Consider the following 25,159-nt stretch of genomic DNA (forward strand, 5'->3'; position numbering starts at 1 on the left):
AATGGTCAAAATATAATTGAAATATATATTTGTTATTAAATATAGTACTAGTCATACAATTTTTTTTCTTTTGTGCAAACTCCGTCCCTAATGTCCTTTTGTGTATCTGCAACAAATACTATAAAAATACTACAAAATAAATATCAAATTTAGTGCTTAAAAACAGGGCCCAACACATTAATTTGTCGTCATTCTGAAAAAAATACTATAAAAATACTACAAAAATACAGCCACAGTAATATTAAAAATGCCCCAAAAAATTCGTCAATGATACTACCGGGGAACTCTCCAGAAATATTACAAAAATACCGCTATTGTCACGTTATTTGCCCGCTAATTGCCCTCACCTGCGCTTACTCTTTCAGCCCCTGCTGCCACTCGTTTCTTAATTATCCTTCTCCCTATTTAAGCACTTAATTCTCGGTCACTCGTTGTCAGTCAGTCAGGGAACCTCCACACATGCAAGGCAAGCACTTTTTGATTCTGGCTAATGTTTTGATTCCAACCTTTTCCTGCATCCTGCATGATTCTTTCCTCGGTTTTCTGGATTGATCCCCTGTCCCTGGCTTCCTGATTACCTCTGGTTACTCGACTTGCTTCCGATCCCCAACCACACTTCGTTCTCCTGGCCCAGCTACCCGACTTGCTTTCGATCCACGACCACGCTTCGCTCTCCTGTCCCGGCTTGTCCGCGACTTGCCATCTGTCACCGGCCGCGAGGGCTTCCTACTCCTCCTGCCCGGCGAGCACCGGATTGCTGTCTTTTCCTCTCGCCCTGACTTCCCCGATCCCTTAATAAGATAGATAGATAGATAGATAGATAGATAGATAGATAGATAGATAGATACTTTATTCATCCCCTAAGGGAAATTCACATTTCCAGCAGCATCCCTGAGCTGAGAACAGTACAAAAATAAAGCCAAAAGAATACAATATACAAATACCCAGTGTGACGTGCAAATGCCCACTGTAGCGTGTTATATAGAGTAACTAAATAGTGCTACACAGAATACATATTGCAGTAAGATTCGGTAATATCCAATGTAGGTGGTGTGGTTTAATGTGGGCCTTTACTCTGCCGGGTGGAGTTAAAGAGCCTCATGGCATGAGGAAGAAAAGATCTCTTCAGTCTGTCCGTAGTACAAGACAGTGACAGCAGTCTGTCGCTGAAACTGCTCTTCTGTCTGGAGATAATGCTGTGTAGTGGATGCGATGGATTGTCCATGATTGACCTCAGCTTATAAATAAAGCATTGTGTGAAACATTACGCATTTGGGTCCACTGCAAAGTTAAATTTAAAAATAAAGGATTTAAAGGATTTGAATGTAAAAACAAAAAGAGAGGAAAAAAAAGATAAAGAAAAGGCGCAGGGCCAGAGGAGGAGGTGCTTCCGGTTCCAGCTGACTCTGGCGGGTGGGTTTGACACGAGACACATGGAACGTTGGGTGGACCCTCATGGTGCTGGGCAGGCTGAGCCGAACCGCCGATGGGCTGATGAGCTTGTCCACAGGGAACGGACCCAGGAACCGAGTAGCCAGCTTCCGAGACTCCACTCGAAGAGGAGGTCTAGCAGACAGCCAGACCCTTTGGCCCACCTGGTAGACGGGAGCAGGGGTACTCTGGCGATTGGCCCCGACTGAGTATGCGTCGATGGCCCGAAGTGGAGCTGCTCGAGCCCGGGCCCAAGTGTGGCGACAGCGTTGGGCCGATGGACAGGAGACCTCTTCCGCCTGGCTGGTAAACGGGGGGGGTGATAGCAGTGGAATGGAGACATGCCGGTAGATGAGCTAAGCTAGCGAGTTGTGGCCATATTCCACCCACTCAAGTTGCCGAGCCCAGAAAAGAGGTTCCCGGGAGACCATGCACGTAGGGCCTTCTCCAGTTACTGGTTAATCTGCTCAGACTGGCTGTTCGACTGGGGGTGAAATCCAGATGAGAGGCTTACCGAGGCCCCCAGAAGTCGACAGAACTCCTTCCAAAAGCAGGATGAAGATTGAGGACCTATGCCATGGAGCCTGAAGACATGAAGCTGGACTGCCTGCGCTGTTTCGTTGGCCGAGGGGAGTTTGGGTAGATCCACGAAGCGACTATTTTACTAAATCGATCCACGATAGTGAGAATTGTCATCATCCCCTCCGAAGTCGGCAGCCCAGTCACAAAGTCCATAGAGATGTGAGACCAGGGACGATTGGGAACACGCAAGGGCTGAAGCAGGTCGATTAGATGACTTGTTCCTGGAGCAGGTTTGACAGGCCTTTACATACTCTCGAGCATCCTTCGCCAAGGATGGCCACCAGAAGCGTCAGGAAAGGAAACTACTGGTCCTGGTGGCAGGACAGGCGGGAGTCATGCCACCATTGGAGAACCTCCGATCGCAGGCCCTCCGGGACGAACAGACGCCCTTCAGGACAGGTACTGGGGCCTGCTTGATCCCGGAGCGCCTCCCTGACCCGGTCCTCGATGTCCCAGGTGAGCGTAGCTACCACGCGGAAAGCAGGGAGGGTGGCAGCCGGACCCAGGGGTTGACTGTCCACCTTCTGGAACTGACGGGAGAGGGCATCGGGCTTGACATTTCGGGACCCCGGTAGGAAAGGGTGAAGTAGAACCGGGCGAAGAACAAGGACCACCGGGATGGTCGTGGATTCAGGCGCTTAGCCGAGCAGATGTATTGTAAGTTCTTGTGATCAGTCCAAGAACTGAACCGAAACCCCAATGTCGCCATTCCTTCAACGCCAGTTTTACGACCAACAGTTCTGGGTCTACCACGTCGTAGTTACACTCAGCAGGGGACAAGCGACGTGAAAAGAAGGCGCAGGGGTGTTTCTTGTGGTCCTTGGCCGACCTCTGGGATAAAACCTCACCCGCCCCAACATCCGAGGCATCCACTTCTACCACGAGTTGACGTACGGGGCCAGGAACCTGGAGAATGGGAGCCGTAGAAAAGTGGGCCTTGAGGGTGGTCAAGGCGTCATCTAGACCATCGGAACGGCTTCTTGTGACTAGTGAGAGCCGTGAGAGGGGCTGCCACCGAACTATAGTTCCAAATGAACCGGCGGTAGAAGTTGTCAAACCAGAGGAACTGCTGGAGTTTCTAGCGGCAGTCGGGGACGGGCCAGGCCAGGAGGTGACTGCCGATACCTTGGCGGGGTCTATTTGAATCCTCCCCTCCGCCACGATATATCCCAGGAAGGACACGGTCTTGGCATGGAACTCACTTTTCTGCCTTAACAAAGAGCGAGTTCTCCATGAGGTGACGAAGAACGAGCAGGACGTGCTGCGTGTGTTCTTCCAGGGACTTGGAGAAAATCAGGATGTCATCCAGGTAAACGAAAACCAACCGGTTAAGCACGTCACGCAGCATGTCGTTGATGAGGGACCCGTAGGGGTGTTGAATGCCGTCTTCCATTTGTCGCCCTCCCGGATACGAACCAGATGATAAGCTTGACAGAGGTCCAGTTTGGTGAAAACCATGGCCCTCTGAAGCAATTCGAAGGCGGACAAGAGCAGAGGTAAGGGGTACCGATTCTTTACCGTGATCTCATTCAGACCACGGTAATCGATGCAGGAGCGTAAGGATCCGTCTTTCTTACCTGCGAAGAAGAACCCCACTCCTGCCGGCGACAACGATGGCCATATGATGCCCGCTGCCAAAGCGTCAGAGATATATTCCTCTATATTTTGACGCTGCAAAACTGGACTCTGACCAAACGCTGAATACTTTACAACTTTAAATTTGTTGAGCATGAAAAAGGTTACAATTGTATTGTATTTTATCCTGCTTTTTCGCAGATTTCGCAGTATTTGCTGTGTTTTTCAGAGTTTATGTATATCTTCTCTTATTACTCTTATTTCCTTTTGTTATTTGATTTTGTTTCTTTTTTATTTGTAGATAATAATTGGTCATGTAGGAATTAAAGCAACAAAAACAAACTGGAGAGTTATTTGGGACCCGGGCCAAAAAAGCTCGCTCTTTAAAAACATGCAATCCCTTACAAGTAAACTCCGGTCATCCCCACGTTGTTTCGTATTTGCTCAGAAAATTAAAAACTCTTTGACACCTGTTTTTTAAAGTAACAGAAAAAAATGCTTCACCTGATAATTACTTACTTTTACTATAGAGAATTCAGATACTAACTCAGTTACTTTTTGGAAGAAGTAGAGAGTAACTATAACTAATTACTTTTTGACTGTAACGTGCCCAACACTGATCCGTCTGTTTTTGAGTGATTCTGAGTTGCTTGACTTTAAAGATGCTTTATATAAAAAGCTTCACATTTCGAATGAGTTAAAAGTTTACCGGAAAGTGAAATTGCGATCCCAGGATGACAGTTCGAGGCCCTCGCCTTAATATGAAAGTTAAAGGGACAGTGTGTATTATTTTCCCACTAGATGTCACTCAATTTGGTCGTGCCACTAAAAACCAGTGCTAAAAGCACAACGAAATGAAACAAAATCCGGACACTCAAACTGACCAAAACACACCTTATTACTTTTCAAAGGAAAATAAAAAAAGAAAATACATTTATTAAAAAAAAAAAAAAAAAAGATGTAGAAAATAAAGAGAAAAATGAAAAAGAAATAAGCTGAGAGGTAAAGCTCAAGAAAATAAAGGAAAAGAAAAAGGAAAAAGGAGAAAGAGAAAAAGAAAAAAGAGAAGGAAAATGAAAAGAGAAAAATGAAAAAAATAGGGCAAAAAGGAAAACTTAAGAAAAAGGGAAAAGAAAAATGAAAACAATAAAAAAGAGGAAAAGAAATATGGAAACACATTGAACTTGGTTCTGACTCGAGGAGTTTTAAACTCAAATGTGACGGTGTTACCGTATACAGGCAGCCTGTGGCCGGATAAGGCACGCCAATGGTTTTAATCTGGTCCACCATAAAACACTGAGAAGCACAAGAGAAAAATGAGCTACAGGTTTAAATATTTTAACTCTTTTTTATAACTCCCTTTCCCACCCCCTTCTCCCTCTCCTTTTGTATCTCTCTTTTGTTGGCTCTTTCGTGCTCACTTAATTCCTCCTTCTGTGTCTTTCTCTCTTTCATGTTATCTTTCTCTCTCTCACTCACTTTTTTCTCTCTTTATTTTTTTCTCTTTCCTTTTCTGTCCCTTCCTTTATTTTTTTCCTCTCGTTCTCTGTTGTTTTCTATTTCTCACTCTACCCCTCTTTGTCTCACTTACCTTATTTCTCTCCCTCTCCAACTCTCTTTCGCCCTTGTTTTCACTCCTTTTTTCTCTCTATCTCTGTCTTTTGCTTTTTCTCTTAAACCAACTAGTCAGGCCACTGTGATAATTCTTTTTCTAGCATCTTTCCCTAGCTAAAATGAGTTTGACACCCCTGTCTTATATCATCTGGAAAAAAATTTGGTCTCTTTAGAACTGTCCTCTCATAGTTTAGATCCTACCTTTCAGATAGCCTTACGACACACAAAAAGATATGTTGATATGACATCTGAGCCTTTTAGTGTTACCTGTGGCCTTCCGAATGGCTCAGTACTTGCTCACCTTCTTTTTAGCATTTATCTGCCTCCGTTAGGTGATATTATACACCAATGGAGGAATTTGCTCCACTAAATTGTGGAAATTGAGATAAAAAGATGGATGTCACTTAACTTCTTGCGCCTCAACCCTGAAAAGACTGAAATGTTGATTATAGGTCCATCTTAATGTCATGACTTGTTTTCAAACACTGCTCTGAACCTTGATAAATGTAATATTTACCAGAGTGATGCAGTCAAAAATATAGGTGCCACATTTGACCCTAATCTGTCCTTTCAGTTACACAATAAGAATATTACTCAAACAGCTTTTTCCTATCTTGGCAACATTGCAAAAAATCGCCCTATTCTGTCCCAGTCTGATGCTGGGACTATACATTATGACTTTCTGAACTCCTATCTTGATTACTGTAATGTACCACTCTACGGTCTAGCATAAAGAACCTGCAGCTGGTACAAAGTGCTGCACTGAGGCTTTTACCTATGACAGCGAAATTTTATCACATTACCCCCATTTTTGTTGACCTGCATTGGCTCCCTGTCAATTTAAGATTGGATTTTTAAGTTCTGTAGGTATCACACAAAATTATGCATATGTAACGGGTGTAATAATACCTTTTGTTTTATTGAAATTCCTGCTGAAATATGTGTATAGTTTTTGGTAAGTGTCCTGCAATGACAACAGTGCCACCTGCTGGTATGGGGTGGGGTTTGGTTTTGGCTTCTGACATGTGACCGGGAGGCGGGGTTTGTTGGCAGTCTACAGAGAGAGCTGCTAACGGTAAGACACATCTTTTGGTGCTCCACAAAAGAAGTTAATTTTAAACGTTATAACCACAGCTGACAAATCTCTCAACATGCACAGTAATGTGATTGATGTTGTCAATGTTTGGATTTATTTTCGTTTTGTTTCCGTTTTACTAAAATGTCAATTCCCCTTGTAGAGATCAAAGAGATCAAAGCCAGCAGAAAAGCTAATGTTGCGACTCATTTCATCTGCAGGTAAATTGCATCCGTTGTTATACTCATTATTGTTCTTATTTCTATTTTCTCATATATATTAAAAAGGATGATGCTGGTTAAAATTCAGACTAAAGAAAAATATGTTGAATTCATTGTAAACGTTAAAAAATCCACTATACGATCTCTTGTCAAAAGTATCTTATTAAAATGGATGTAAAAATGTATTGTGATATTCTAAAATGTATTTTATGTAAATTGAAAAGAAAGCTCTTTGATATGCTTTGTTGGGCAGTCTACAGAGAGAGCTGCTAACGAGATCAAAGAGATCAAAGCCAGCAGAAAAGCTAATGTTGTGACTCATTTCATCTGCAGTAACTGTAATAAAAACCTCATCATCCAGTCCAGCGTGAATGTGGATCTTTGGTGGGACAAGTACACCGCGGTTACACATAGTCTTGCCCCCTAATATCTTTCAGATTTAATTCCCCCCTATGTTAATGCTTGGATCCTTCACTCGGAAAATGCTGGTCTACTAGTGATCCCAAGAGCCAAGAGGAGATCTGAAGTTTCGAGAACGTTCTCTATTCAGGCCCCGGTGCTGTGGAAATGAACTATGAGGTACAATCTGCAAACTCAGTGGAAGTGTTAAAATCTAGGTTTAAAACTCACTGATACTGTACAGCTTACGAATGACCTGTATTTCATGTTGACTATGTCTGTATATTGTTTGCTAATGCAAACATCCATTGCAGCCTGGTCATCCTGGAAGGGTGATTACCTTATGTGCGGCCCCTTCTCAAGGTTTCTTCATTTTTATATGTGCCCCTAGAGTCTTCTTTCGATTAAGGGCGATACAAATAAACATGATTCACTCACTCACCAACTCACCCGCACACACACTCTCTCTTTCGCACTCTCTCAGACACTCCCTTTTTTACTCCACAGTGAACATTCACCTTTTATATACTACATAAGATTAAAGTTACCACAAAATCCCTGATAAAATACAAATGATTAACCCTTCAGTGCTATAAATAACAAAGTAAAGGAATTGTTTACATTTCAACTTTTAACCAATTCAGACAGAATATACAGAACACCTGAAAAAAGAAGAAAACGTCTACTCAATCAAATGATTCAAATTTGTCTCTTTTCCTAGGTTTAACTCATCCATCCATCCATTATTTTCACCGCTTATCCTCACTAGGGTCGTGGGGTTGCTGGAGCCCATCCCAGCTGTCCTCGGGCAGTGGACATCTTGAACTGGTTGTGGTTTTTCATTTTTTCATTTTCTTTTTTTCGCCGTACTGTACTTTCTCCTCTAGACACAAAGCTTGTTCAATTACGTGCATCTAGAAGGGAGCCTGATTGGTGGAAGCTGTCTCTGTCATTTACTTTAAGGAGTAGGCTCAAAAGGTTCGCCAACGACATTGCTGACTGCTCCGGCAACGGAACGATTTGCGCTTGCTCAGCATTTCTACAGAATGCAAATTGAGGCAAAAAAAAACCGCCAAGCCTGTTTTGTTTTTCTATGTCCACATAAAGAATGAGTTTACAAGGTTATTAACGTTTTCGTTGTTTTTTTGGGCGCTTGTTTGTGTATATGTGATCGTATACTTGAATAATAACGTTAATTGGCGTTTTTTGGCCGCATGATGGCAGTGTGGTCACGCACACGCTTCAAACGTCCCCAGAAACAGGCCAAGAAGAAGTAGGACGAATCAGGAAGCAGTTATAGGAATTCTGCCTTTTTTAGAGAATCGGCTCTTGTGGCCCAGGTGACTAGAGAGGTGTGGCTCTTTCAACACCCTAACGGTCATTCAGATTATTATTTTTGTTGCATTTACAGATATATTACGATTCATAATGTAAAAAAAAGAAACCAGCAAAGAAAACAAAGAAAAGAGAACAGAAAAAAACAAATAAAAAAGTAGACAAAAAGGTACAAAAAAGGAAAGAATAAAAGGAAAAAGCAAACAAAAGAAAAATAACAGAAAACAAGGAAAAAATAGAAAAATAAAGCAAGAAAATAAATTGGTAAAAGGAAAAAAAACTAAAGGAGAGAGAATAAAAGAAAAAAGCAGGAAAAATAAACAAGCTAAGAAGAAAAAAGGGAAAAAACAGGAAAAATGAAGAAAAAAATGGGGGAAAAAGGCTAGGTAAACAAAAGAAAAGGGCTAGGATATGGTAAAATGGTAAATGCTCTGCATTTATATAGCGTTTTTCAAGTCAATGAAGACCTCCCAAAGCGCTTTAAATGTGCTTCACACTTACCCATTTACACACACACTCACACACCAATAGCAGCCATGCAGCCGTGCAAGGCGCCGACCTGCTTATTGGGGGCATTAGGGATTAAGGCTGAGTCCCATTCTTCGCACTTTCACTCGCTATGTGCCCTAGTCACTCGGTTTTGCGCGTTCAGGTGAAAGTGGGATGTGTCCCAATACTCTCAAGACCGAGGGAGAAGTGCCCTCAAACCATGACATAACCACTTCAGATCGAGGGAGGTCGGTACCTCACATGGAGCGAAGTGACTACCCAGAAAGCTTTGCGAATTCTCAATATCAACAAACATGGCTGGAAAGGAACCGCACAAATGTAAGTAGTTTTCCACAACTACGTATGTATTTGCAACGAAATATATTGAGATATCTTAGTTAGACATAAATACAATAGAAAATCGTATTCCCGCGTTGAAACATGAACATTGCAAAATCGCTACTATATACAGTGAACAAATCTACCGAGGGAGCAGCAAAAAAAATCTTCACACTACAAACCGTAGAGTTGGATAACTGCAGAAAATCACGGTTCAGCCTATCCCTGTTCTTATTTTAAACGAGTCGTGCTTTTACATCTACATGGTCAGTCGCTAAAGCAGCATAGTCACAATAACGTTCTGGATTATGCGCTTGTTTACTGCACACAATTTCGGGTGTCGTGTTTTATTTACAATATGATTCTTTTATGTGAGATCAGAATGCATTAGTTTTCATCATGCATCATGAGTAATGTCTCCGAATTTCACGTGGAAATACAGATGAAACTAATAACTATAAAATAGTCCACTGCCTTCTCTGTAAACACATATTAAATAAACTAATTACCTTCTCAAAATCTTGTCCAAATGTGGAGACAATTCTAAAGCCTATGTGATGCTGGCCAATTGAAGGCTCTTACAGCCATAAGAATAACATGTCAGGTTTGTGTATCTATTCACTATCAAATAATTATCTAGAACACATCCTATAATTTCCTGTCTCACATCAACTTGTTCAGCATCCTATACACAGTTGTTTTTGTACAATACACCAGCATTAAGTAATTCTTATTTTTTCCACCCAACCTAAAGGCCACTGTAGAACGTCCCGTGGTAGAGCTGGCCACCATCACAGCTACCACACCATCCACGCCACCGGGCACGTCGTCGGCATCTTCCAATCCGGCGCCAAACCCCAAATCAACCCCCAAAAAAAGGAATCACGATACACTCCTTGACTTTTTGAAAGAGGAGTCTGTCAGAGTGAATGAAAGGCACGAGGAAACTGAGGCCAAAACTGAGCAGTTCCTGATCGTTTTTAGGAAGCTCGTGGACAAATTTCCAGAACAGTGACATCTCTGCAATGTTTCTCTTTGTTTTAAAAAGGAAAATATTTTATTTTATTAAGAACTCAATGAAGTTCCAGTTTGTGTTTTCCAGTTTTATGGAAGTATTGGTATATTTTTGTTACATTTTGTGACACATTATTTATTTACTATTATGTATTTCGGCCCAATGTGAGTTTGCTTTTCTGAAAGTAAACTATTATTTAACCCAGAATGATTTGTAGTTGTTTTCTGTCCAACAGTCACATAGTTCACACACAGTATCTCACATCATTATGAAATAAACCACCAAGGTGTTACTCAAAATAAAGACGTTTATTGAATAGTAATGCGGAAAAGCACAGGATGCAAATGTGGGTCTGACTTCCAGAGCCTGAAACATGGCTTTTGGGCAATTTATTCCATATAAACTGTGGACAATTCTGTGTACGGTGGACCTGGGAACACTGAAGACCCGTGACACCACATGGTAGGACAGACCGTGGGCCAGCCAGTACACATAGATCAGGACCTCCAGCCATGGTCCTGTTCCCTCTTCAGTAGCTCCTGCAGGGCCCGCATGACCTTCTTGCTCAACCTTAAGTCCTGAATGAGTTCTGACTCCACATCGAACCATAATCACAGGATGGGAACATTCCTGTCCAACCTGTCCATGCTTATGGGACGGCAACTCTGGAACAGCTGGAACAACAGATAAGATAAACATTTTAGACATAAATGTGGGCATAGAAAAGAAAAAGACAGCTTTTACTGTGATGTATGCATCATGAAAAATGTAGAAATGATCTTTTTTCATATCCAATGACAACTCTTTTGAATTAAATTCCTTATGAACTAAGGTGTTTGGGTCCTACAGGGAAGTTTGGTGAAGATAATGACAGCTTAAGGGTCAGGTGGACTGTTTTTGTGTTTGTTTACTTTTCATCGTGTCACACATTAAAGACCCTTACTATATGTCATAAAATGGCATTAAGATACTAATAAGTAGGTTGTCATTTATGTCTACACAAACACAGGGTATTATGTGAACGTGCGTTGTACGTTAACTCTTACTGTATTTGACCGAACGGGTAATTTTTTTTTTTATGAACGTACCTTGTAAAGATGAATCAGTGCTACATATGAAATGAAATGATGAAATGATCTGCATTTATATAGCGCTTTTCAAGTCAAGACTTCCCAAAGCGCTTTACAGTGTTCTTCACATTTCCAAATAGCGGCCGTGCAGCCATGTAAGGCGCTAACCTGCTTATTGGGGGTTCAGTGTCTTACCCAAGGACACTTCAACATGTAACACGGAGGAACCAGGATTTGAACTGAGATCTCTTGATCCCAAGACGAGCGCTCTACCTCCTGAGCCACTGCCATAGCGCCGAAGCCGTCTTCAATATCGTGCATTTCTCTTCCGTCGATTGGAGACACGGAAAAGGTGATGAGCTTCCAGGCAATCGGTAATAACACAGCTGTAGCGGGCATTTTTAAAGTTGCACGGACTCTCCAATTGCCACAGGTTGAGACTCGAGTTGTTTACATGTGACGTAGGCCAATACGTCACTGAGGTCTACAGCCAATTCGTATTACGCCCATCTACTGAACTGGGGTGGAACCTTGCAAGTCCCGTCCAATTTCTTAGGGGAAAATCTCCACTTTGCACTCCACTCACCGAGGGGAGGGACCTCACTGGAGGGTTCTCAGCGCCAAGTGAGAGGAATGGGATTGGGCCTAAGTGTCTTTGCCCAAGGACACTTCGACATATAACACGGAGGACCGTAAAAATACCAACAGAAAACAAGGACAAGAGAGACAAGAAAAAGCAAGGGAAAAGGAAAAACATAATTTCTTAGGAACAAAGGAAGAAAATAACAAAATTAGGTAAAACGAGATCATAACAAAAAAAGGAAACAAGCTACGAAAAAAGCAACAAAACAAAGAAAAGAAGAAAAAAGCTATGAAAAAAATGAACAAAAGACATTAAAGGAAACAGGTAGGAATAAAGAAACAATACAAAAATAACAAAGGAATAAGTTGGGAGAAAAAAAGGGAAAAAAGCAAGAAAAAAACTAGAAGGAACAAGGGAAAAATAACAACTGACTAACTAGGGAAGAAAAAAAGGAAAAATGAAGAAACATATAAAACATATGAAAAATAGAATAAAAGATCAAGATAACAGGAAAAAAGGTAAGGGAAAGGGAGAGACATAAGAAACGAACAGGTTTTGTGGGTACTTCTGGGAGCTGGCTGTTTAAGCCGTTTCGTTCGCAAACAACTCATCACTACCCGGAAGTAGTGCAGTGTAGAGACGGGACGCGATGGAGCCTTGGGTCCGCTTCAACTCGCAAAGCCAAGCTAAAGACAAACTCATTCGGTAACTTTAAAACATTTTAAACTAAAAGCACACAATTTTTTGACATTCTGCCAAACTATTTGCCAGATAATGCGACTAAATTTCGGAACTTAAAATCGAACGACGTCAGTGGTTTAATGCAATTGATTGTTGGAACAACTTCCAGGCAGGGTGATGAACTTGTGCAATACACAAATTGTAGTTCTTACAAAAAGGCAGATTTTAAACACGTCAAATACGCTGAATTGTAGTCCATTTGACACACTCTTTATGGGATTTGCCAGCTAAACAAACAGTGTAAAGGCCTTACGCAGTAATTCTTCGGTTATCGTCAATGGAGAAATCCGCGAAGTGGCGCACATTAATAAAAGCCCCCAAGCAATATAACTATAAATTTACGCTTCATATTTATTGTACACGAGTTACAGAAGAATTGACTTTCATTCGCGTTGGTGGGATCAATAATAAGGATAACAATTAATCGATCATTATTACTATTATTCCGTGGTGGGCACGTTACTTAAAAGTAACTAGTTAGTTACTCACTACTTCTGTCAAAAAGTAACCTAGTTAGTAACTGAAGTGTTCTTGGGCAAGACACTTTACTCCTAATACCCCCAATAAGCAGGTAAGTAAGCGCCTTGCATGGCTGACAGTGTGAGTGTGTGTGAATGGGTAAGTGTGGCATACATTGTAAAGCGTTTTGAGAGGTCTTCAATTCCTTCAAAAGCGCTATAAAAAATGCAGCCCATTGACCCATTTACCAATTGAAAAAAACTAGGATTGTAGTTGAATGGTCTATATTGTCATTATATAGAAGAACAACAAAATTGAAGGACTTTACCTTTCGTGTAAGAAAGCAATTTGGAGTGGCTGGCTAGCTGCACGCTAGCATTGGTTAATTTTGTCTATTGCCAGAGGCGTGTTCAGGAGAGTGAGTGATTGCTATCGCGAGCTATCGCTAGCTTCTGAACGGCCAGTGATTATTGAGCGCTCGCGTGCCCGAGTAATCACGGGAGAAAGACCGCTTACTTTGATTTCCAACATGGCGTCGACAGTGCAGAAGATGGAGGATCTCACCCTGACGAGTGCTGTTGGCGATGTAATATATCGTCTTACATTGCCTGGTAATGTTTGTGAACAATGCAAGACAGGTATGACCCTTCCACTGCGTTTAGGATAACCTTAACTGTGTCAATATGCGAACTGTCGCTCATATCAGCCAACTCGCTCAAAGCAAGCTGTAGAACGAAATCCATTGTACTGTCGTCGGCCATTTTGGATCAGTAAGGCAATCACAGTGAGCGATTACAAAACGTTCAGCAGTGCGCGGCAAGCGATTATCAAGAGACTACATGTCTGATCACTCTCCTGAACACGCCTCTGGTCTAAACAATGATTACAAAGAACACTGTCTCAAATGTAAATGGTCTGCATTTATATAGCGCTTATCAAGTCAATGAAGACCTCCCGAAGCACTTTACAATGTCCTTCATACTTACCCATTCACACACTCACATACTGTACCAATAGCAGGGTCAGTCATGCAAGACAATTACCTGCTTATCGGGGGAATTAAGGATTCAGTGTCTTGCCCAAGGACACTTTGATATATGATACGGAGGAGCTAGGAGTCGAACCTGTGACCTATTGATCCCAGCACGAGCGTGTTACCTCCTGAGCTAGCCTACATTACACAGTACCCATTTAAAATAAATGATACACCAAAACCTTAACTCTGTTCAGTGTGTACGAATATAAAATTGTACTGGTTTCCCACCAGTTGTAGCTCCAGGTCATCCGTTTCATGTTAACTGGATCTAGCATCGGTGAAATACAGGGGTGGCTTAAGAGATTTGTTAGCCTAGCTTAAGCAGTGTGCCGGACCTGCAGCCTTGAAGTTGCTTTCTCTCCTGACCCCACCCGTCGCTTCCTGAACCTGATTATCCATAGAGCACCAGCTGGTGGTGATCACCATTTCTTTCCACTCTACTGACTTTCCTCAAAATCAGATTTAATTGATGGATTTATTTTTCAATGTAACGAGCTGCTAAAATTTTAGCTTAGCCTTGCCCCGCAATTGGTTTTAAGGGGGTTGTTGGACACATTGACGTGTGTGCCCGCCAGTACACTGTTTGACTGACTGCCTATGAGAGTTGCGCACAGAGTCATGCCCACCCAACACACAAAGCCCTCCTTAACCTGCAGCCGTGATAGCATTTGTTGTGTGCAGTCTGCTCAAAACAATGTTTATCAAGGACAATAAAGACAATTCAAGTGAAAATCTGTGTTGGGGTGACATACAGTGGCTTGCAAAACTATTTGGCCCCCTTGAACTTTGTGACCTTTTGCCACATTTCAGACTTCAAAGATATACAACTGTAATTTCTTGTGAAGCATCAACAATAAGTGGGACACAATCGTGAAGTGGAACACACTTTATTGGATATTTTAACCTTTTTTTTAACTAATAAAAAATGAAAAAGTGGGTGTGCAAAATTATTCAGCCCCATTGAATTAATACTTTGTAGCGCCACCTTTTGCTGCGATTACAGCTGCAAGTCGCTTGGGGTATGTCTGTCAGTTATGCGCATCGAGAAACTGATATTTTTGCCCATTCTTTCTTGCAAAACAGCTCGAGCTCAGTGAGGTCGAATAGAAAGCGTTTGTGAACAGCAGTTTTCAGTTCTTTCCACAGATTCTCAATTGGATTGGGGTCTGGACTTTGACTCGGCCATTCGATCACCTTTATGTTTTTTGGTGAACTATTCCATTGTAGCTTTTGCTTTATGTTTTGGATCATTGTCTTGTTGGAAGACAAATCTCCGTCCCGGTCTCAGGTCTTTTGCGGACTCCATCAGGTTTTCTTCCAAAATGGTCCTGTATTTGGCTCCATCCAGCTACCCATCAATTTGAACCATCTTCCCTGGCCCTGCTTAAGAAAAGCAGGCCCATACTATGATTCTGCCACCACCATGTTTGACTGTGGGGATGGTGATGAGCTGTGCTGGCTTTACACAATACATAACGTCTTGCATTGTTGACAAAAAGTTCGGTTTTGGTCTCATCTGAACAGAGCACCTTCTTCCACGTGTTTGGTGTGTCCCCCAGGAGGCTTGTGGCAAACTTTAAACGACTTTTTATGGATATCTTTAAGAAATGGCTCCCTTCTTGCCACTCTTCCATAAAGGCCAGATTTGTGCAGTATACGACTGATTGCTGTCCAATGGACAGATTCTACCATTTCAGCTGTAGACCTTTGCAATTCATCCAGAGTGATCATGGGCCTCTTTGGCTGCATCTCTGATCATTTTGCTCCTTGTGTAAGCTGAAAGTTTAGAGGGACAGACCGATCTTGGTAGATTTTCAGTAGTCTGATACTCCTTCCATTTAAATATTATTACTTGCACAGTGCTCATTGGGATATTTAAAGCTTTGGATTTAATTTTTTTTTTTTTACCAAAATCCAGCTTTAAACTTCTCCACAAGTGTATCTCGGACCTGCCTGGTGTCTTCCTCGTTCTTCATGATGCTCTCTGCGCTTTAAACAGACCTCAGACTATCACAGTGCAGGTGCATTTATACAGAGACTTGATTACACACAGTTGGATTCCATTTATCATCATTAGTCATTTAGATAAACATTGAATCATTCACTGCACTGAAAGTAAAGGGGCTGAATGATTTTGCACACCCACTTTTTCGTTTATTTGTCTAAAAAAGTTTAAAATATCCAATAAAGTGTGTTCCACTTCATGATTGTGTCCCACTTGTTGTTTGTTGATGCTACACAAGAAATTAGTTTAATATATCGATGTTTGAAGTCTGAAATGTGACAAAAGGTCAAATTTCAAGGGGGCTAAATAGTTTTGCAAGGCACCGTAGCGATAAAGCCCGGAGTAGCAAGGGGTCTCTGTATAAACTCGCTTATATCGCAAATAAGTGCCCCACTAAAACCGATTCAAGATAGCCACAAACTAAGTTCTTACCCAAAACATTAAAAAAAATCCTGGATCTAATTGATGATTACCAAATTGTATGGATATTTAAGATACTGGTAAAAAAGCTAGAAATGTAACATTTCTAAGACATTTACTGAACCATTAGGCAGTGATTCGATGAAAGACACTCTTTTCCTTTTTTTGCAATAATTCCCTTCTTCGACCTGATCATTGGTGTCACTGTTGTCCAATTCCCCCCCCCCCCTTATTACTAACTTTCTTCGGACCCATTACTATGTTCAGAAAAGGGAAATAAAACAGAATTACAATAAAATGATATGTGGTGCCTCTCAAACAGAATTGGGTCAGAGCTGACTGACTGAACAGGAAGAAGAGATGGAGCAAGGCATTATTTCCAACTACTGTGTACTTGACACTTTTTCTTCATAAGACTATTTTGCCCGGGCAAAAGCCTGCAATCTCTTGAAACCGGATCTAGTCAAGTCATGCTTATTTGTATAGCCCTTAATCACAAAGAGTCTTAAAGGGCTGCACAGACCACAGATTATTGCAAATCACAGAATATTATGACATCATCCCCTGATCTAAAACCTACATGAGGGAAAATAATACACAGATATTGTCAACATAAAATATGTTATTCATATGCTATAGAATAGTAGTGTGTTTTAAGCTTAGATTTAAACATTTCCACTGAGGTCATCTCCGATCTACTTTTAGGTCCCAACCCACCAGTTGAGAAACACTAAAGCTTTTCGCCTCAGTGTGTTATATATCACTATTAAATGGCACTGTGTTGTCTAATTCAGAAGATAACACAGAACCAGGGTCAAAGCATACCAGGCAAGATGCCAAACAGTGGCAATCTGAGGTTTTTGAAAATTTTAAAAAGGAAGTATCTGGCAGACTTTCAGTGTTTTCTGGTCCCTGCCAGGGTCTCCATTTTGTATTTTTTTGCCATCTTACTTTTGGTTATTGGTTAGAGAGCAAAGAAGGGAGAGGTTGGTGGAGTGCGCTGCAGTAGCACATGTGAGCAGAGGATTGTGCATGAAAGAGATGGCAATAGAGGGAACAAAAAGGAAAGGAAACAAACAATTAGCCCAAGCAGGAAAATGATCCTTTTTTGGACTCATTTTAATTCCATGTAATGGAAAGAGTGCACAATAAAATCTACAACTTTAAAATGTCTGTGTATTGTGTATGGAGATAAACAATCTTGTATGTGTTGGTTTTTAGGGCCGCCCAATATGCCTGTACGCTACTGGGCTGCACTTTGCGGCAGGGCGGAGCCAAAGCTCAACTTGTCACCACTATTGGCCAATTGGAAGCGCACTTGAGCCTGTCGCGAAAGTGTGAGTAAAAAGAAGTGCTATTTGACCACATACAAATGACACAATAAAAAAAATTGTTTTAGTGTTGCGTCTGGGCAACTGGGCAGAGGCGGTAGAGGCGGCCAAGAGGGCAGTGCACCTTTCGGATGGCGTTTTGCGCCTGTGCCTGACTGTGGGCCACCTCAACAAAGCAATGTACTTTGCATGCGACAACCTGCTTTGGCTGGCCAAGACTGGACTCGTGCCTAATATCGACCAGCGCAAGTGGAGCCAAAGATCATTCAAGTTAGTAGAGACCACTACTTATATGTTCCAAAGATGTTTTTCTTCCTTTAAAGTGAATGACAAGAGCCTGCTCCCTTAGAGGCAATCATGTGGCATTGGCAAATGTAACGGGTGAGATCCCTGAAAAAATTGCATATTGACTAATGACATCTGCCCTTAGAAGAGCAAAAATATTTAGATAGGAGCCAGTTTCTGAATGGCGGGGAGTCAGCTCCCGTCAATAACTTTGAAGAACCGGTACAACGAACATTACAATCTCAAAGGGAGCTTGCACGTTGTGGGTGGGTAGTCATCTCATAGAGCAGTTGCGTTTGCCAACAACAAATCACGATCAAAGGGAGCTGACTCCTGATAGGTGAGGAGTCACCATCATTCGCTAAGAGCCATTCATTGAGCCATCATATTTGCCAATGAAACATCACTAGCTTAGATGGAGCTGGATTCCGTTGTACACAATAATAAGTCAGCTCCTGATATATACATTGAAGAGCTGGCACGTAGAGCCACTACGATCACAGACATCTTGAAGGGAGACCGCTCTTTATTGGTGGGTGTTCATCATTTACTTAGAGACAGCTGATTGAGCCATTCAATTTGCCAACGACACATCGAGGATGGAGCTGGCCCCAGATTGGTGGGGATTTGGCTCCCATTTTTCACTTTAGAGAGCTGGTTCACACGAAGAAAATCCAACTCGAAAGAAGCTGGCTTATGATCAGTGCAGCCAGTGCATCGTTCGGCTATCTTTGCCAATGACACAACTATTTCAAAGGAAGCTGGCTCTCGTCGTTCACTTCAGAGAGCTGACACGTTGCTAAATTTTGGCCTCCTTTCTAGCTAGCTAATTTTTTTTAGCTTCTATCTGGCTATATAGTAGGCTTTCTACTCTGTTGCTAGCTATCAAACTCTTAGTTTTTTACCGGTTTACCTTTCTAGCAAGCCATCTAGTTAAGTTGCTATTTTAGAAAATTCATATTTAACTGGGTGCCCTTAGCACTTTTGGGAGCAAAAAGTAGCTCTCAGCTTGAAAAAGGTTGAAGACCCTATTAAACCTTTTAGATTCCTGTCTCACTTGCATACAATCGATTACTTAAATGGACAATGTGTTAGCACCTCATAGTAGAAAATAAAAATTTCATTAAAAAAACATTGATTCAAATAATTAAACGTGATTTTTTTTTTGGTTAATACTCACAGGTTGAGAAAATAGTATTTTTTACATAACATGAGGGCTGACATTGTCCGCCATCTTGCTACTGCAGGTACGCAGAAACCTCAAAAAGGCTGGGCAAATAAAAAGAATTAAGAATTGGTTACTTAAGTAGGTTGTATTCTTGTGCTTTATAGCACTCGATTTCGGTTGTACTACACAATACACAGACATCTAGTGATCAAATATTACACAGGGTCCCTTTATGATTTTCTTCTATGGGTGTGTGTGTGAAGCACATTGATAGCGCTTTGGGAGGTCTTCAGTGACTAAAAAGCGGTGTATAAATGCAGACCATGTAGATTTAAACATTTCCATCGATTTGACCAAATTAAATTTTTTTGTTTGCAAACGACACATCAGTGTCTGGAAGGGAGCCAGCTCCCGATTGGTGGGGAGCGGGCACACAGAGCTGTTCCACTGGCGAACGACACATGACTAAAGCATTTTTCGTAGGTATTACCTTTTCGCCCTTCTCCTCAACCTGACTCGAGACGTTTATGAACTGCACCTGTTGATGGAGCGCGAGGCACGGCAACAGGCAGCCAAATCGCCGAGCTCCGCCTCCTCTTCACCAGCTTTCTTGTTGGCAGCGCTGCGCGGACGCTTAGCGCTAATGGTGGCGGTGCTACGTGCTAACCCTCCGCTACTCCTGGACCTCCTACGAAACACCTGCGACATCTTCATCCCACTGGATCGGTTAGCACTCTACCCTACCGGGACGGCTTTTGTGGGTGCTTGCGGCCTGCTGTCCTCGCTTCTCGCTATCCTCACCCTGACACAACCCTGGCTCAAACTTAAGCCCTGAAAACCATAAAGACAGATTCTCGGAACGTTTTAGTGCCTTTGCCTCACGAATAAACTCCAAGACGATTACAAAAATGGTTTAATTCAAAGCGAAAACATAAAACAAGTAAAAAAAATTGTCAATTCTTATGCGCCAAATCATTTGGGTGCTGCTGTCCAGATGCCTGAAAGGACAACAATGTTACAATGGGTTAGGGTTGGTTTCACAAAGACACTAATGCAGGGATGTCAGACATAAACTGTAAACGGATTTAATCCTACCCGGTAGACACTGCTGAGAGAATGACAAGGGAAAAAAAATTGACCTGCACTTCCAAATATGTCACTAAAGCCAGGTGCCACAGCTGTAATTGCTGATTACCATTTATCAGAGAACATTGGAAGAGACACCCACCCCAAAATTAAACTGGTTGAGGTTCTCCCTTAACTGCAACATTTGCTACTAAACTACGCTTTTTATCCCCATTGATTCGAAATTATTGGTTTGCAACTTGATGAGAAAAATAGCACCTGGGTGTATTTGCAGACGTTTAAAGGTAGAATACGTTGCTTGAGGAGTCTTTCGGAAGTTGAAGTACAATATTTTCTGTATTATGTGTTAGAAATGCCCAACTGAGTTCAAAGAGCCTTCATTTGAAGAAAAAATCCACAGCGCCCATCTGCTTTTATCACCACTGTTCTAGGATTTGCAACAGATTAGTAAGCAAAAAAGAGGGAGTGATTACATCCTTGCTCATGGGTTTTTTGTTAATGTGGCTTAAAAGTGGTAAAAATAAAGTAAAGGTCCATTTCAAATACAGTCCAAATGCCAACACAAACCACCAAAAAGATGAAACAAAAGTTTAATCACTCCTTGACGAATAATCTGACTAAAATTTATCATGACTAAGCTAGGAGATGGCAGCAATGAGTAGCAAGATTTTAATTTGAGGACACCACCTTTAAAGCAGCTGTAAGATTAGGGGAGGGAAAACATTTTGATTGAGTTAGAAAAAAAAAATAGCAGAAGGGCTGCAATCCAATACCATGACAACACAGGAAAAATAATGTAGGTGTATCAAATTTTTCTTGTTGCTGTTATTTCAAAAATACATATTTCAATTTGGGCCCCTTTTTGATATTACATTCATGCAAAAAATAAATGACGTAAAAAAATTAAGATTAGAGACATTTTATCATTTTAGAAAAGCAGTGATGAAAGCATTTATGAATAAAAACGTGGAACAATTCGAAGGAAATGTTATATTTCTTTGTCAACGAATAAACTTCTTAATCAAATTATTTTTGAAACAACCAGAATTTAAGCAAAGTATTAAAATAAGTACTTAATCTGGTAATGTGCATTTTAAAACTCACAAGTTGTTTCTTTTTCATTATTTTCATTTCATAAATGTGTTAAATATTCGAGACGTAAAATATCTAATAAGGAAATAGCAAGTACAGACACCGCCCTACTTACGAACAAAATTCCAAGGCTCCAGACGATCTTTTGTAAGTTGCTCTAGTGCCATGTTTTGTATGGCATGTATGTTTAAAGCTTGTATAAGTAACCTGTATTGTTTTGAAACTGAAAAACGTTTAATAAAATAATATGCTCTATAACGTTACAAAACAGGCTGAATGATAAAGCATAGTACTGAAAAACAAAGCTATACATTAGGCATTGACATTCTGAGGTCTGTGCAGCCCTTTGAGACTACTTGTGATTAAGGGCTATACAAATAAACATTACTTGACTACAGAGATAAATTTAAGTAACTTACTTTTGGAAGAGTTAGGCGACTTCCTCCTCCATGGTAAAAAGTGGACGAAAAAAAGCGATCTAACCATTTTCTCAACTGCATCAAGCTTTCTTATTCCACTTTCATTTCAAAAAGAAACCTCTGGCTTCTTCTTTACACCAGGCATATTGAATGGATGCACGGGATATCAGACAATAAAAAACTTAAAGTTCTTAGCGTGCTAGAGATACAGTGCAGTGTGTATACACACAAACCAGGAAGTAGAAGCCGGATTTATTCTTCGGGATGGATGCTGGGTGACCTTTCACAGTGCCACGTGGTGGAAAGAAGCAATGTCCGGATATTTTTCGACATCCCGAAAAAAATGTTCGTATTTACCGTTGTTCGTTACTCGAATGTTTGTAAGTATGGGAGCGTCTGTAGCGGAAAATGTAGCCAGCGATTTAATCTTTGGTCCCCAAAGATTAAACTGCACCAATTGAACATATTTTTTATTAGTATTATGGTTTGTTAACAGTTTAAATATATTTTTTAACATTAACATTTGGATTAAACAGACGAGCGAGCTGCATGAAGGGTTTGCCTACCTCTGCTTTAGCTCCTTTCTATAATTGATATGAAATTTATCTAGAGTTCCCAAAATTATTTAAACATTTTCATTAAAAAATGTAAAACAGAAAAAATACTTTTGAACCATTTGCACTTAAATTAGTGTTTGAGTTAATTTTGTCACTTTTGAGTAATTAAACTTTAGTGTAAATTAAACACCAAGATATTACATGTTAGTGAGGTAAAAATTAGGAAATAAAAACTTCAATGGTCGTTTTACAATGAAATCTGAATGACCCGAATATTAATGCAATTGTGAGACCCTAGCCCGCTACCTAAGGCACACTTTTTGTGCCATTTATTTACTAGTGTGGCCCCTGTGAGAGTGCCGTTCTACCATGAGTTTGACACCCCTGCGCCAGGGAAGGTGCCTAACCTGTCTGTGATCAATCCTGTGTTTCCATGTGGTCGTCCTCGCCTTCCCCTCCCTCCTCCAGAGCTGCGTCTTCTTCCTCCTTCCTCTCGGGGGGCTTCTCGTAAGCCTTCTCTGAAGGGGTCACGATCACACCGTCCCAAGTGGACATCTCAGTGGCCAGATCTAATTTAGAAGAAAATAGTCAGAAAAGCGCCATGACGCTTTTGTCTAGGGGACGTGAACTTACAGCTGGCATCACCGTCCAAGCCAAGGATCTTTCGGAAACCTCCGTGGGACAAGACCCTTACCAGTGTCTGAGCAGTGAAACACACCATGTCCTGCACGGGTAGAATTACAAATCAAATTTGTGAATAAAGCCTGGTTAAATGAGGGAAGCTTCCAATTAGTACCACAGCCCCCCGCCAACAAAACACAATCTGTGGAGATTTCAACATAGATCGAATGAACACAAACAAACAAAAACATTGATGACTATAATAATATAATGTACAGTATGAGTCTGTACCTAACTATATTAAGACCTAGTAGAATTACTTCACACAGTGCAAAACTCCTTGACAATATATTTACAAATAATATAGAATTAACAAGCGTCAGCTGATTACTGGGTTGTGACATTTCTGATCACCTACCAGTATTTACAGTGTATAGTGAAAAGATTACTAGACAAGAATCAATTATGGAATATATTAACAAACGAGTTAGAACTGAAGAGACTATTATATCACTCTATGGAGGACTGAGTTAAACAAAACTGGAATGCTACATATGGTACAGATGATGTGAATAGTGCCTTTGACATTTTTGGAAATATTCAGCAAAAAGTAGAACAAAAACTGTCCAATGAGACAAACTAATCTCATCTGCTGCACCGCTTATCCTCAGTAGGGTCACGGGGGTGCTGGAGCCCATCCCAGCAATCATTGGGCAGTAGGCAGGGGACACCCTGAACTGGTTGCCAGCCAATCGCAGGGCACACAGGGACAGACGACTCGCTCGCTCATTCACACTTAGGGACAATTTGGATCGGCCAATCCACCTGAAATGCATGTCTTTGGAATGTGGGAGGAAACAGGAGTGCCCGGAGGAAACCCACGCAAGCACGGGGAGAACATACAAACTCCGCACAGGAAGTCCGGTAGCTGGATTTGATAAATAAATGCAGACCATTTACCATTTATAACTAAGGGTTTATACAATGCTTGTAAGAAGAAAAACACCTTATATAGAAAATGTATTAAACCAAGAACTGAGGAAGCCGAATCCCGATATAAAATGTATAAAAACATTTGACAGGAATAATAACTCCAATTTATTACGTAATAACAAAAGTAATATTAAAGGTATTTGGGATATATTAAATAGTATAATAAAAGGAAAAGATGTAAGTAATGCATATCCAAACTATTTTATTGATAAGAACAGTGATAATTATAATTTAAATCAAATTTTGGAGAATTTTAATAGTTTTTTTGGAAATGTTAGACCAGAGCTAGCACCAAATATCCCATAGTGCAGTAGTAAGCAATTTGAGTCACTGATAAAAATGAACTCCAAGACCATGTTTTTATCTGGGGTAGGGAATTAGATATCTTAGACGTGGTAAACAACTGTAAAAATAGAACGTCTGTGGATTGTTTTGACATCGAAATGGTACTAGTTAAGCAAATTAGACACAGCATTGTGAAACCATTAACATACATATGTAATCTATCATTTCGAACAGGCAAATTACCAAATCAAATGAAAATAGCAAAAGTTATACCAACATACAAAAATGGAAACAAACACATCTTTACAAACTATAGACCGGTATCTCTGCTTCCTCAGTTCTCTAAAATATTAGAGAAACTTTACAATAATAGACTAGAAAAATTTATAGATACATAAATTGATTAATGAAAGTCAACATGGTTTTAGAGCAAACACAACAGCAACAATGGCTGTTATTGATGCAGTAGAAGAAATCACCCATAGCATAGAAAAAAAGATACACAGTTGGGGTATTTATTGACTTAAAAAATCATTTAATACCATTAATCATAATATACTATTAAAAAAAACTGGAAAGATATGGTATCAGGGGCGTAACTTGGCAATGGATTCAAAGTTATTTGACGGTGAGGAAGCAATATGTGAAAATGGAAGAGTTGTCATCTGAACACTTGGACATTTGTTGTGGAGTACCACAGGGTTCTATTCTGGGTCCAAAGTTATTCAATTTATATATTCGCGTTATTTTTAATGTTTCAAAACTATTAAAATTAGTAATATTTGCACACGACACTAACATTTTCTATTCAAATGATAACTATATTGATTTGGTAACCAGCATTAAACGTGAATTAAGTAATATTCTTTGGTCATCGCAAGGCAAATTAAGATTTAGAGGTAAAAATGGATGATGCTGCAATAGACACGGTAT

At 40.7% G+C, this 25,159-nt stretch overlaps 2 protein-coding genes across 3 annotated transcripts in view; one reads left to right on the forward strand and one right to left on the reverse strand.

Moving 5' to 3' along the window:
* Window positions 1-10,422: 10,422 nt before the first annotated feature.
* The window catches only part of ilf2 (interleukin enhancer binding factor 2), a 28,136-nt gene continuing 13,399 nt past the window's right edge, over window positions 10,423-25,159 (reverse strand). The window contains exons 13-15 of one of the 2 annotated variants that reach the window (XM_088328252.1): window positions 22,961-23,051; window positions 22,735-22,896; window positions 10,423-10,749 (exon numbers count right to left, since the gene is read on the reverse strand). In XM_088328252.1, the coding sequence (XP_088184378.1) occupies window positions 22,745-22,896; window positions 22,961-23,051 (243 nt within the window). In that variant the 3' untranslated portion in view covers window positions 10,423-10,749; window positions 22,735-22,744. Of the gene's footprint in view, window positions 10,750-20,069; window positions 20,172-22,734; window positions 22,897-22,960; window positions 23,052-25,159 lie in introns of those variants that run through there. The other variant, XM_088328251.1, reaches the window with a different exon arrangement.
* On the forward strand, window positions 12,337-23,104 carry pex11b (peroxisomal biogenesis factor 11 beta). The gene is made up of 4 exons (XM_088328253.1): window positions 12,337-12,433; window positions 17,611-17,726; window positions 17,789-17,990; window positions 19,657-23,104. The coding sequence occupies exons 1-4, from the start codon at window positions 12,378-12,380 to the stop codon at window positions 20,006-20,008; spliced, it is 726 nt and encodes a 241-aa protein (XP_088184379.1). The 5' UTR covers window positions 12,337-12,377; the 3' UTR covers window positions 20,009-23,104.

This window comes from Urocampus carinirostris, chromosome 2 (assembly GCF_059441175.1).
Source record: "Urocampus carinirostris isolate Australia breed hairy pipefish chromosome 2, RoL_Ucar_1.0, whole genome shotgun sequence".
Taxonomy (NCBI): Eukaryota; Metazoa; Chordata; class Actinopteri; order Syngnathiformes; family Syngnathidae; genus Urocampus; species Urocampus carinirostris.

Excerpts from the sequence above, each read along its gene's own strand:
- pex11b (XM_088328253.1), top strand. The coding sequence starts at position 12,378 with ATGGAGCCTTGGGTCCGCTTCAACTCGCAAAGCCAAGCTAAAGACAAA. Across the intron at positions 12,434-17,610 it reads GCTAAAGACAAACTCATTCG|GGCCGCCCAATATGCCTGTA; the intron begins GTAACTTTAAAA and ends GTTGGTTTTTAG. Across the intron at positions 17,727-17,788 it reads CTTGAGCCTGTCGCGAAAGT|TGTTGCGTCTGGGCAACTGG; the intron begins GTGAGTAAAAAG and ends AAATTGTTTTAG.